Source organism: Epinephelus moara, chromosome 19, assembly GCF_006386435.1.
Source record: "Epinephelus moara isolate mb chromosome 19, YSFRI_EMoa_1.0, whole genome shotgun sequence".
Lineage (NCBI taxonomy): Eukaryota > Metazoa > Chordata > Actinopteri > Perciformes > Serranidae > Epinephelus > Epinephelus moara.
This window is the reverse complement of record NC_065524.1, coordinates 29,227,339-29,239,537: the sequence shown is the minus strand read 5'-3', so window position 1 is coordinate 29,239,537 and position 12,199 is coordinate 29,227,339. Positions and strand designations below refer to the sequence as shown.

Sequence of the window (12,199 nt, the reverse complement as noted above, 5' to 3'; positions counted from 1 at the left end):
CACACACAGACACGCATACACGTTGTCCTGAAAGTACATTTTACAAATAGCAGGAGCAGCAGCAGAGCTATCCTGCGGTATCTGAAACTACAAAGGCAAAAGTCATGTATGACTGTTTCACACTAACGATGCAAAGCTACTGGAGAACACTGTGTCCAGCTCATCTGTGCTATAATATAAACAAATCAATAACATCAGCAATATCAACAACAGCTGCTGACCAGTGGCTCAGAGCCAATAGAAAGTCGTGTCAGGACAGGAAACGTAAGATCTCGCTGCTTTGACCAAACCTTAAACAAGATTGTGCGTGTTTAGACTGGATGCAAAGAGAATTTCAGAGGTGGTGCTAAAGCGTAAAGTCAGTGGATGGAAGCAAGAAAAAGCAGGTTTGCTGAATGTGGTTGCTAAGCAGGAAAAAGACGTATTCACATAAGTTAAAAATGCTTCAAATTAAGAGTGCAAAGTTTGGAGTGCCAACATGTTCGATTTGTGTCCACCTGACAACCATTTCTTAATACTCTGTCCTGCAGCTTTCTAATGAATGTAGGTACACATGGCGTAGTTATTATAAGTGCTGGGCAAAATAGGCTCATTTCCTGCTCAAACAGGCAGCAAGTGGAGGAAAAAATGTGCAGCTGTCTGAAGTATAATATGTACTCTTTGGTCAGAGAGCTGCTGGACACAACTCTGTTTCCAAGAAATTACATATGCATTCCCTTAACCCTTTGAACTCTGGGATATAAATGGTCCTCTAGTGTCTGCACTGGCTTTGCTTATTGTGATGTCATTTCTTGGAGTACGATCAAATGCTTCATATCTCTAAGATCTATGGAACCTAAGCTAAAAGGTTATGTAAGTCAATAAATTACAATGACTGATAACTGTGTTGAAAATGAGCCATGTTTTTTCTTCAGATTTTACAAAATAAAAATACTAAAATATGGAAGCTCGTGCACACCTAGGAGAAAAGTGTCCATGGGTGAAGAAAAGGGATTTCACACACACTGTCCTGTTACTTGCAATAAACTTTTTTAGATAAAATTTTGACCTTCATCAGGTGAGGAGAAAAAAACAAAGAAAACTATATAGATAATACCGACCAAGATGAGGCTAATCAGAGGCCATGAGCTGAGAGCAATCAGTCCCTCAGTCTGTGTGCATTTAAGCTAATAAAAGGCACCTCCCACCTTCAACTATAATCATCATTGTCAGCATTAACTGTATAAATATATACACTGAATCATATAATGTTAAAAACAATACATACAAAAACAGTAATCACATTTTTTTTTCCATTATATTAATTAATGTATATATTTATGCAATTATGCTGATGATGATGATGATTATATTTGCCATGGGAGGTGCCTTCTATTAGGCTAAACACACACTGACCGTGGGACTGATTGCTCTGTCAGCTGTTTATCTAACAAAGCTTATTGCAAGTAACAGGATGGTGTGTGGGAACTTCCTTTTTCTTCGGCTATGCACAAAATTAAAACACGAAACAGAGCAATCCAAAGGATTTTTAAATGTAGAAATATAAAGACACTATTTCTTGGCCCTCTATTAGTTAAGTGAACTTTGTACATTATTTCATTTTTGAGATATGCTCATTTTTATGAGCAGAGTGAAAAGGCACTCCTTGTTCCTCCTTAGCTTTCTGCTGCAGAAAGAACAAACGGTCTATATATATACAGGATCATACAAACAATGGTCTCCCGCGGCTCCTGGGTAAATTTTGCATTTGCACAAAGCATAAGGATAAGTAACGTAACGTAAGGTAAAGACATGATGACAGTGAATTATTTTATTTTATTCTATTTTGTATTACTCTAATTGTTTGATTTGGTTTTCCACAGTGCAATACGTTGCCAACTTTGCTTATGTGCTTCAGTGATGACATGGTATCTTTATTTAAATTTTTTTTTTGGTTCTTAGTATTTTCTAAAATTGCCATCAACCATGTAAAGCACTTTGTAACTTTGTTTTGAAAAGCACTTTATAAATAAAGTTTGTTGTTGTTGTTGTTGTTGTTGTTAAGCCTTATCTTTCTGCTGCAAAAGGAATGAATGTTCTAGCTGTTAGGGTTTTTGTTTGAAATCAATACATAAAAGATCATGCAAACACTGATCTCCCATGGCCGCCTACGGAAGGTCTGTTTTTAAAGGGTTAAAGGGATAGTGCACCCAAAAATGAAAATTCAGCCATTCCAAACAACTTTTTATGTCGGGGCTTCAGGACACTTAGATCACTACGGACGAGCAGTATGGAGATATTTTGTGGTTTCAATTATGTGTTTTTGGACGTTTGAATCTGGGGCGCCATAAGCCTCCATTAGGTGGAGTTGTGTTGCTACCCCCTCTCCACTTGGATCTCCACAAGTGTTGTGAGGACTCTAAAACTTCACCTGAGCCTCCATCAGCATATGGGTGAGTAGATAATGGCTGAATTTTCTTTTTTGGGTGCACTATCCCTTTAATATGAAACAGCAAACATGTTTTGAAAGAAACAAAATGCCATTTGACCATGTTTCTTATTAACTTAATGTGGAAACATTGTTAATTAACATATCCTGCATGTCATCAGGTGTTGTTAAACGCACCAGTGAAATGTTCTCACATATTATCTGCTCTTACAAAACAACAACATTAATACACTTGGTCTCATGCTAAAAAGTCAAATGACTTAACTAATATTTCCCCGAGGTCACGATCCTTCCCTAACCTTCACCAAAGTGCTTCTGTCGCCTACATCTGACCACATGCAGGGCTCAGGACGTGAATCCTTCTCTCTGGTGTCTACGTCCTGCTCTTTGTACCTCCACCACCCACACCAGCCACCTTCTTATGACTTCTGTGTGGTACAAAAACTAAACCCTACCTCACTGGGAAAAAAAAGTCGCCTTTGAAGATCACTCAGGCAGCAATTACATTCCCAAACAGAATGCAATTGGCAGTAAATTAGTAGCACAGAGACATAATTTGTAGGACACAAGGTCGCTGAATAAAAGCTTTGATTTCAGCTTTGAAATCCTCCACCCATACACTGCCTGTGCAGAAACCAACAGGTATAAGGTGCAAATGCTTTAAGAGTGAGTGCACATTCAGTATTTTGTGTTAGAAATGAGGACTTAGCAGTGTCAGCTAGCTTGACCCAACATCTTTACAGTCACTGCATCAGTTGTTCCAACCATGACTACAAAAACACTCCAGAGAAAATTCCCTTCACATTCAATCTACATGCACCTTAAAGACTACAGCACTGCCCGCAGCATTTAAATCCTGCAGTGTTCTTTAGCTAAGAAAATGTTACCAGGAATGCCTTTTACAATACTCGGTTGAGCGTTTAAATTTTATTGGAGTATTTGTTATGTAAGTATGTGGGTGTGAAATCACTCAGGCTGTCTTGTTTCGGAGAAATGTGTCAGTGAGAAACCTTGTCTGTTTTATTTTATACTCTGTGCTGAAAAGAGACTTCTTTATTTGAGATATATGTGTTCAGCGTGCGGGTTTACAGCCTAAAAACACACATTATAGTATCTCTTTCTCCTCTGTGGTTTAAAATAGAGGAGTGTTAGAGTATGTGAGAGGGGGAGGGAGGGGAAATAAAAGAGAAGAGAGTGTGTGTGTGAGTGTGTGAGTGTGTGTATTTGTACCCGAGTGCACATTACCTACACGTTAAAGACTGAACAACCCCTGCAACCTGAAGCTGTGAAACCACTGGAGAACTATGAATATAATAACTATAATGGAAGATCATTAAAATGCTAATGTGGTCTAAACAAGCTACTCCTGCTGGTGAACAATAGATGAACCTAAAAATACATTGTTGGGTAAAAACACACCCTCCGCCTTAATTAATTGAGAATATAACAGCCATGGTCCCCTTCAAACATGCATAACATGCAACACACACACTACAGGAAGTGTCCATACTCTAACGTCTTTGATAAAGGATACAGTCCCGACCAACTGGAACTCCGAATAGTTGTCACACTTCCAGCTGCTGAACCAATGGCAGCGCGAGTCCTTCATGTAGGTGAACATTCCTGAAAAACAGATTTAGGTTGAGCAAAATCCTGGTGGTTTATAAACCAATAAAGCCTGGATGAATAAGAGATAGATGGATTAACAAGGGAGGGAGGGGAGGAAGGAAGGAGACAAGGATGAAAGGAAAAACTTGAAAGTAAGGACGAAAGAAAAGATGGGTGAAAAGAAGGAAAGTAAGAAGATGTAACAAGGAAGGAAGCAAGAAAGATGGATGAATACACTGCTCAAAACAAGTTAAGGGAACACTTACAACACACATCAGATTTTGACAAACACATTATTCAAGTTGTAAATCTTCACTGATGCACATTGTAAAATTTGTTGAGAACAATATGATGTAACAACGGTCAGTGGAAACCAAAATCATCAACCCACTGAGGGCTGGATTCAAAATCACACCGAAAGTCAAAGTACAAAATTGAGAACACAGGCTGATCCAACTGATTCACAGACAAATGGTGTCCTGGGGGATCTCCTCTCAGACCGGGTGGTGGTGTCAGATGCACCACTACATAACGTCCCATAGGTGCTCACTGGATTTAGGTCAGAGGGCCAGTCAATGGCATCAATGCCTTCATCATCCAGGAACTGCCTACACACTCTGGCCACATGAGGCCGGGCATTGTCCTGCACCAGGAGGAACCCAGGACCCACTGCACCAGGAGGAACCCAGGGCCCGCCGCATCAGGAGGAACCCAGGGCCCACTGCACCAGGAGGAACCCAGGACCCACTGCACCAGGAGGAACCCAGGGCCCGCCGCACCAGGAGGAACCCAGGACCCACTGCACCAGGAGGAACCCAGGGCCCGCTGCACCAGGAGGAACCCAGGGCCCGCCACACCAGGAGGAACCCAGGACCCGCCGCACCAGGAGGAACCCACGGCCCGCTGCGCCAGGAAGAACCCAGGGCCCACTGCGCCAGGAAGAACCCAGGGCCCCCTGCACCAGGAGGAACCCAGGGCCCGCCGCATCAGGAGGAACCCAGGGCCCACTGCACCAGGAGGAACCCAGGGCCCGCTGCACCAGGAGGAACTCAGGGCCCACTGCACCAGGAGGAACCCAGGGCCTGCTGCACCAGTGTAAGGTCTGACAATCGCTCTGAGGATTTCATCCCAGTACCTAACAGCAGTCAGGGTACCGGGTACATTTGTTTTGTATTTGGGAATTGCTAAAATCTGCAATTTGTGTTAGATTTTATTTATTTTTTATAAATATTGTGTACAGAATCTGAATCTTCCTCTGAATTATTATTGTCCTTCGCAGTCAGGGTGTCTGCGTGGTCTGAGTTGTTTATTATTTTTCTCTGCTGTGCAGTACGTCACTTCTCAACACTGCCTGTCAGAGCGATAAACAGGACGATGAGCAGGTAGTTAAACAGAATAAACTCCACAGGATTGTGAAGCGCTGAAGCTTTTCCAGCTCCAACTGAGAGAAACAGCAGCAGTCTGTTCTGAGCCGAGACACACATCTGGACCACTCACATCTCTGAACACCAGAAACTGACACCGCTTCACGCATAAAAGAGCCTGTGTGTGTGTGTGTGTGTGTGTGTGTGTGTGTACACCTGCCTATGTGCAGCTGAGTGTGGGCTTCTGTGTGTGTATGTGTGTGAGGCAGAGTCGGGGCTTTCCCTGTGCTGCTAATGAGGGGAACACAGCTTTCATTGAGTGTGTTGCTTTGGGCCGACGTCCCCTGGCACCAAAAACACAGACGACCGCGGAAAGATGGAAAGACGATGGAAAGAACAACTCGACCAGAGGAGAGAGAGAGAGAGAGACATACAGATAGAAAGTAAGAGAGAGAGGGAGAGGAGAAGAGGCAGATGCAGACAGACGTGTATTTTTTATGCAGATTCCAATGTACTGAACTGAATGTACTGAATTCAAACAGTGAATCTTGGAGGAAATTCTAGATCAATATTGTACAAAGGTTTCTGTCCTGACGTGACGTGAGACTGTGTCTTGTGGTTAAAGGAAATATTGGAGCAACAGTGATGGAAACACTTGTTGAATGAAAAGAAAGGAGAAAGTTCAGTTTCAGAAATGTTTGACTAGTATTTCATTTAAGTTCACTTTGGATTCTGGATTGAAATAATGTCTGTTAACCACCGAATCCTCACCGCCTGTGCAGTGTGACTCAACTGCTTGTATGGACATTAGCTGGTGCCTCTGATTGTTGCTAAACGAGACTGTCGAGAACGACACCATCAGTTTCAAGTCCCCTAAAAAGACATGTTTAAGTGGGAGACCACACTGTTTTTTTTTTTACATCTCCAGTGGACAGTAAATGGGATCATTCCCTAACCTTGACCTCATGTTCATTATCGTATTATTATCATTATTGCAACCATGACAATGAAACTTTCCTAACCTCATCAAAGAAATTTCTGTAACCCAAACCATAATCTTTGACTAAATTTAAACCAGACCTTAAAAGGGCTGTATGTAACTCCAAAGAACGATAGTGGATTGTTGATTCTTATTCATAGAGCAACACAGTCTCATTCCAAGGTTATCAGATACCAGTTCTTTGGGTTTATGGTTCAGTCTGATAACCAACCCAAAGTGTCAGTATTTGACGACCTGGGAATGAGACTCAACAATCTTTTTGTCCACAGTTACATTCAGCACCTTTGAAGGTCTTGTGCGTAGGATTTAGTGTCATCTAGCAGTATATTGCAGACTGTAACCAACTGAAACAAATTTGTGGGACAAGGACAGTGGCCGACGCAAAAATGTCCATCATAGGCTACTGTACACCAACATGGTGGCCTCTGTAGAAGAGAACCCACTCTGTATGAAGATATAGGCCAAGATCACACAGAAAGTGTTTTAGCAGCTGGAGGCGACTTTTTGTAATCGTTTTAAATGAGAATAAAGCTTTTTGCTTGGGGTTTTCACGTTGTGACATGCCTGGTGTTTCTGAGCTCTAGGCACCTGGTGTTTTTGCCGGAGCGTTCTGAACTCCCTGAGCTGAAAAAACGTCAACTCAGAGCGGAAAAGCGCCTCACATCATATATTTTCATAACAAGTTTACAGTTGGTAAACAATGGAGGAGAAACTGGTGGTAGTGGTTGGTGGATACCCAGAGCTATACGACCCGACAATAGACAGCAGGTTGTCAAACTGCCCCTGAGTCATCCTAAAATATGCCTGGAAACAGCCATCATGGAGGAGAAGCTCCTGGACCAACTGGTGGTACTCCCCATGATCCACCCTCTTTTTTATCCGTTTATCTGCTGACAGCCTCTCACCCTCAACCAGAGCTACAGCAAGTATCCTCTGCCTCAAGATTTTAGGAACTAGATATGAATTAAAAAAAATAAATAAATAAATAAATAAAGGGTAGATTGATTACATGGGAAGGTTAGTGTAAGGACATGATGGGGTGGTTGCCTGGCAACAATAAAAAGGTGCATCAAGCATTTTTTTTGGGTGTTTTTTTTTTTACTAGTAGCATTCAATTTTTAAAAAAAAGTCAGTGTGGTGCGCCTCACGTTATGCGTTCTGTGTGCTCAGGGCCATTTCCTATACACTGGACCTTTAAACAGAGTGCTGTCACATCATAAACTGATTTATAGAACAGTTTTTTGTAACAGTTTCGGAAAGCAAGAACTTCTACTGTATGTGTTGCTCTAGCTGACATGAAAGAAACATTTTATTTCCTCATTATTTCCTCACAGAGGTTGGCTTTGGGTCTTCAGAATAATACCAGCATTGTCATTTTAAAAGGTAATGTTTAGGTGTAAGTGTGGCTGTGCAACCAGGATGAAATGGATTTAAGTGGTGGCCCAGAGTGAAGCAAAGAAGGTATCAAAACTTCCAAAGGAACTCAACCTGCTGCAGCATGATGATGATGATGATGATCCAATTTTACACCATTGAACAATCTTACACTACTTCAGGCAGATCTTTGGAGGAGTTGATACTGCGACATAAAGTAATACATTACATGATTTATTGGAAATAACAGTTGTTTGGAACATGCTGAACATATGCATTGATGAAGAAAAAGTGGATTGTGCTTCGGAGAAATTTGAGAATATTCCATAAAAGTTTTGATGCTTTTTCTGACATTTGTTTCAGAGCCACTTTCCAACATTACAGGAGACAAATTTGATACTCGAAAAATATATTTTTGGTGGACTGTTCCTTTAAAATGGCAGGATTAGAGAGGATCAAAGATAAAAGACTTTTTTTTTACAGGATGAAAGAAGAAGTGAGGAAGTGAAAGAGACAAGGACGCACAAACAAAGTGACACAGAGATATGGAGATAATTAGAGTCAGGCAGTCGGTAAAGACAGGAGAGTAAACTGAAAAGAGAAACAGACGAAGAGAAGAGGACAACCATAACACACGCTGCTCCAGTTTGTTGCTGATTTTCCAAAACCAACAGTGACTGCCTCTCTCAGCCATCTGACAGTTATTGCTCCTGCAGCTCCACTGACCTGAAAACTCACTGAGCTCGTCCGCTGAGACCTCCATCTAATAAAAATTTACTTTCCGTTTTTATCCAATAAAATTTTCTTTCCGCTTCTTTTCAATAAAGTATGGCTTCACTTTCCATTGACTTTGCATCAAACTGGATTTCCCTCCAGATTCTAAGCATTATCTTTTGTTCCCTGTTGACAGACCTCAGCTTTTCCATTTGCTTTATTCACACTGGGCTGAGTCATAAACTATATATACTACGGACATGTTTCAATGTGCAATCATGTCGCCATGTGTGCCGCACTGTACACATACTTATGGCCCACACTTACCGACATCCCAGACTTTAATTTCTTTGAACTGGCAGTGTGTCTCACCGTAGTCTGTGTGGAAGATCTGTCGCACCAGCAGCAGGAACCACTCCTTCGTCAGGCCGCCCATGTCCAGCCCCGCCTCCCCGACAAACGTCACCCGCAGCTTCTTCTTCAGGTCACACCGTTTCCTCGTCAACTGTGGAGGGAGACGGACAAACAGATGAGTTTCATTTAGACTTAAAAACATACAGTATTCCTAAACTTCTGCAGACCGAACAACTTCACAAAGACAGAACTGTGTGGACACTTGGGCTGAATCTCACTTCCTGAAGAAACTAACATTTAACATCAATTACATTTTCGGGTTCACATGAGATTTACAGTTCGGTTTAGGTTACACTGAGCATTTGAGGTCGACACATGAATGTAGAACATTAAAGGCTCATCCTCACAACTGGTTCTGTATCTTCACCGCTCCCTCCGCATTCCCACACCACAAATTTGCCTGTTTTCCTCTCATTATAAAACACACTGCAAAAAATATATTTTTGTTTGTCATCAAAACCTCATAAGGCCCTAAAGATTTCCAGTTAGTGAGATGAATTCCTTCTTTCTTCATTATCTTTCCTTAGTGCTTCAGTGGAAGATGCACATCAACACACTACTTACAGGCAGATATATGCAGATATGCTCCAATTAAACTGCAAATAATAGTTATTTTGTTTAGTCATTAATGATTCTGGCACTGGACCAAAAGATACATGCAAACCTATGTGTGGTCACCAAGGCCCTTACAGTCACAGAGCCCTTAAAAGCCACGTGACCCTGAGGGCCAAACATGTTAACTGATTGCTTGTTTTGGGAGGTGAGTTTGAAATGAAATAGAAAAACATGCTTATGCTGTAGAAGTATAAAACAACCGTGGAAACATCTCACTGGAATATTGGAACAATGGAATAACACCTGTGCACATGCACTTATGTTCGCCTCCCAGGTGTCCTCATACATAAAATAATAAAATCTCTGCAGAGGAAACACAACTCTTCCTCTCCAGCTAGTTAATTATTTTCTTATGAGTAGTTTGGATTAAAAACATCTTTAACAGGTGTGACAAGAGTGTGTGTGTGTGTGTGTGTGTCCTTACCTCATCCAGTGAGTCACTGAGGAGCTGTGCTCGTCGTACTTTAATGTTGAGGAACAGAAGGTTCATGTCCACTCTCTGCCTGCGAGAAACTTTACTGACCAGGCTTTGCTGTGAAACACACACACAATTAAAATGTGTAGACATGCATTTGTGTCCGTGTTACTGTATGTCTTTGCAGGAGCTTGTATTTAGAAAGTGAGGTCACTTAAAGTTAAAGGAACAACGTGGGAGATTTAGGGGCATTTAGTGGCATCTAGTGGTGAGGACTGCAGACTGCAACCAGCTGAAACTCTTCCCAGCTAGAATTTCTTCAGTGTTCATTGTGTAGGAGGTGTTAACTACGAGCCGAATTATCCACAGAGGTCTCTTCCTCTCCAAAACAAACGGCACAGGTGATTACTACCGGTAAAAACACTGAATAAATCAGTTTCAGTTACAAATCAGTGTTTTTCCTATGCTGTTTGGCATGTCACAGATGGGCCACTAGCCCAGCACCTGTTAATGTGTGCTCATCTTTTTCCTTCATAATTCAAGTTTCAGATGTTCAGGAGGATTTTACAGTGAGTCGAATTATCCACAGAGGTCTCTTCCTCTCTAAAACAAACAGACCTGGTGATTTAAACCAGTAAACACTGAATAAAGCTGTTTCACGTTTAAAAAAATATCACTGTTTTTCCAACACTCTTGTAAAAGACGGCTGCTAACTACAGTGGCCAGTGCAAACAAGTGGAAATGTGAATGTCTCAATCTAAAGCCAGTGTTTGGTTTGTCTATTCTGGGCTACTGCAGAAACACAGCCGTGCAACATGGTCATCTCAGGGGCGAGGACTCACTCCCTATATAGATGTAAACGGCTCACTTTGAGGTAACGAAAACACAATGATTCTTATTTTTACGTGGTTACACACTAAAAAAAACAAAACTTATTTTATCATATTCCATTTTTGCCAATATATCCACCTAAATCCAACACACTGGACCTTTAAGGCTGGGATTTGATTTAAATTAGGGTTAGGGTAAAGGCTTGCATATATTATTTAAATGTAAAACAAAAGTAAAACAAAGCAAAGATGACCACATATGTTTTTGTGTGAGTGTGCGTTTGTCTCACCCTGGCTTGACTGATCATCTGTTGCTCAGAGTCTTTCTGGATGATGGCTTTCTTCACTACCGTCGAAAGGATGAAGGGAAACTGACAGAAGGAAAACCTGACAAAGGACATAAAGAAACATGAAAAGTTAATAACCCAGAAAACTTAATTTTTAATGTTTTGGTACCAGCAGTTAAAACTATCTACGTGGACAATTCATTCTTGAACAGCTCTTGAGTGTTTCTAAAATCAGTCTTTACCTGAATAAGCAGGCTGTGACATCTACACCCCCGAGCCCAACATGAGAAGAATCCCCCACACAGCAGCCAGGGACTTTTAGAGTCCAATCGTTTGAACTGTAAACTCTAAATCCATTTCTTTTATCAGACGTTAACGAGCTGTGACGCAGCGTGAAACAGTCTTCACGGCTTCTGAAAGCGTTTCCACAATTGTGGATAAACTGCAGCTGTGGGAACGTTACTTGGTCTCTGCTCAGGGAGAGATACTCCGTCTGACTTCCAGGAATCTTCAGAAGGAGCTAACATCAGTCTTGGTCATGGGTAGTGAGTCAAGTTAGTGTGTTGTCACATCTGTTGGCATTTCTGGTCCCTATTAGCAGGCGAGACCCGAGACACTTTCCCTGGGAAAAGTCTCTGCTCGCCATCTATTCCACTGCTCCAACATTTCATATCCATGTCTTACTTACCAGACAAGAGTCAGTGTTGCTGAGGTTCCTTGAACATTTCACAAAAGCAACAAATCTATTGAACAGCGCTGAAGACACGCAGGGATACATTTTTCAACCAAAAATCAAACTTTATTTCTGTCAACGACACATGATTTGGTTTTAGTTTAGGAGACGAGAGTTATTCTGGACACATTTAGTCATTTTAATAAAGGTCAGCAGATGGGAAAACTAATCAGTCCAATGGTTGAAATGGACAGACAAGGAGACAGACAGGTATCTGACCAGTGCTGCCCGCTCTTTTTCAATCAGAATACCTAGCACTAGCTCCAGATGTTGCTACGAGAGTTGAGAGAGGTTGGAAAAAGATATACGTTTCTTCCCTGTTCCATAACCCAAATCAAACCCTGAAAAGTGTAGGGTTAGCTAGCTAGCTACTGAAGATATAGCCTACTGAATGTATACACATGCTGCTTTTGCTTT

The 12,199-nt window shown here is 41.5% G+C and overlaps 1 protein-coding gene across 1 annotated transcript in view; it reads right to left on the bottom strand.

Moving 5' to 3' along the window:
- The window catches only part of hectd2 (HECT domain containing 2), a 75,890-nt gene that overhangs the window by 38,890 nt on the left and 24,801 nt on the right, over positions 1-12,199 (bottom strand). Inside the window, exons 11-14 of the mRNA XM_050071722.1 lie at positions 11,053-11,149; positions 9,942-10,049; positions 8,861-8,993; positions 3,963-4,051 (exon numbers count right to left, since the gene is read on the bottom strand). Of these exons, the coding sequence (XP_049927679.1) occupies positions 3,963-4,051; positions 8,861-8,993; positions 9,942-10,049; positions 11,053-11,149 (427 nt within the window). The remainder of the gene's footprint in view (positions 1-3,962; positions 4,052-8,860; positions 8,994-9,941; positions 10,050-11,052; positions 11,150-12,199) is intronic.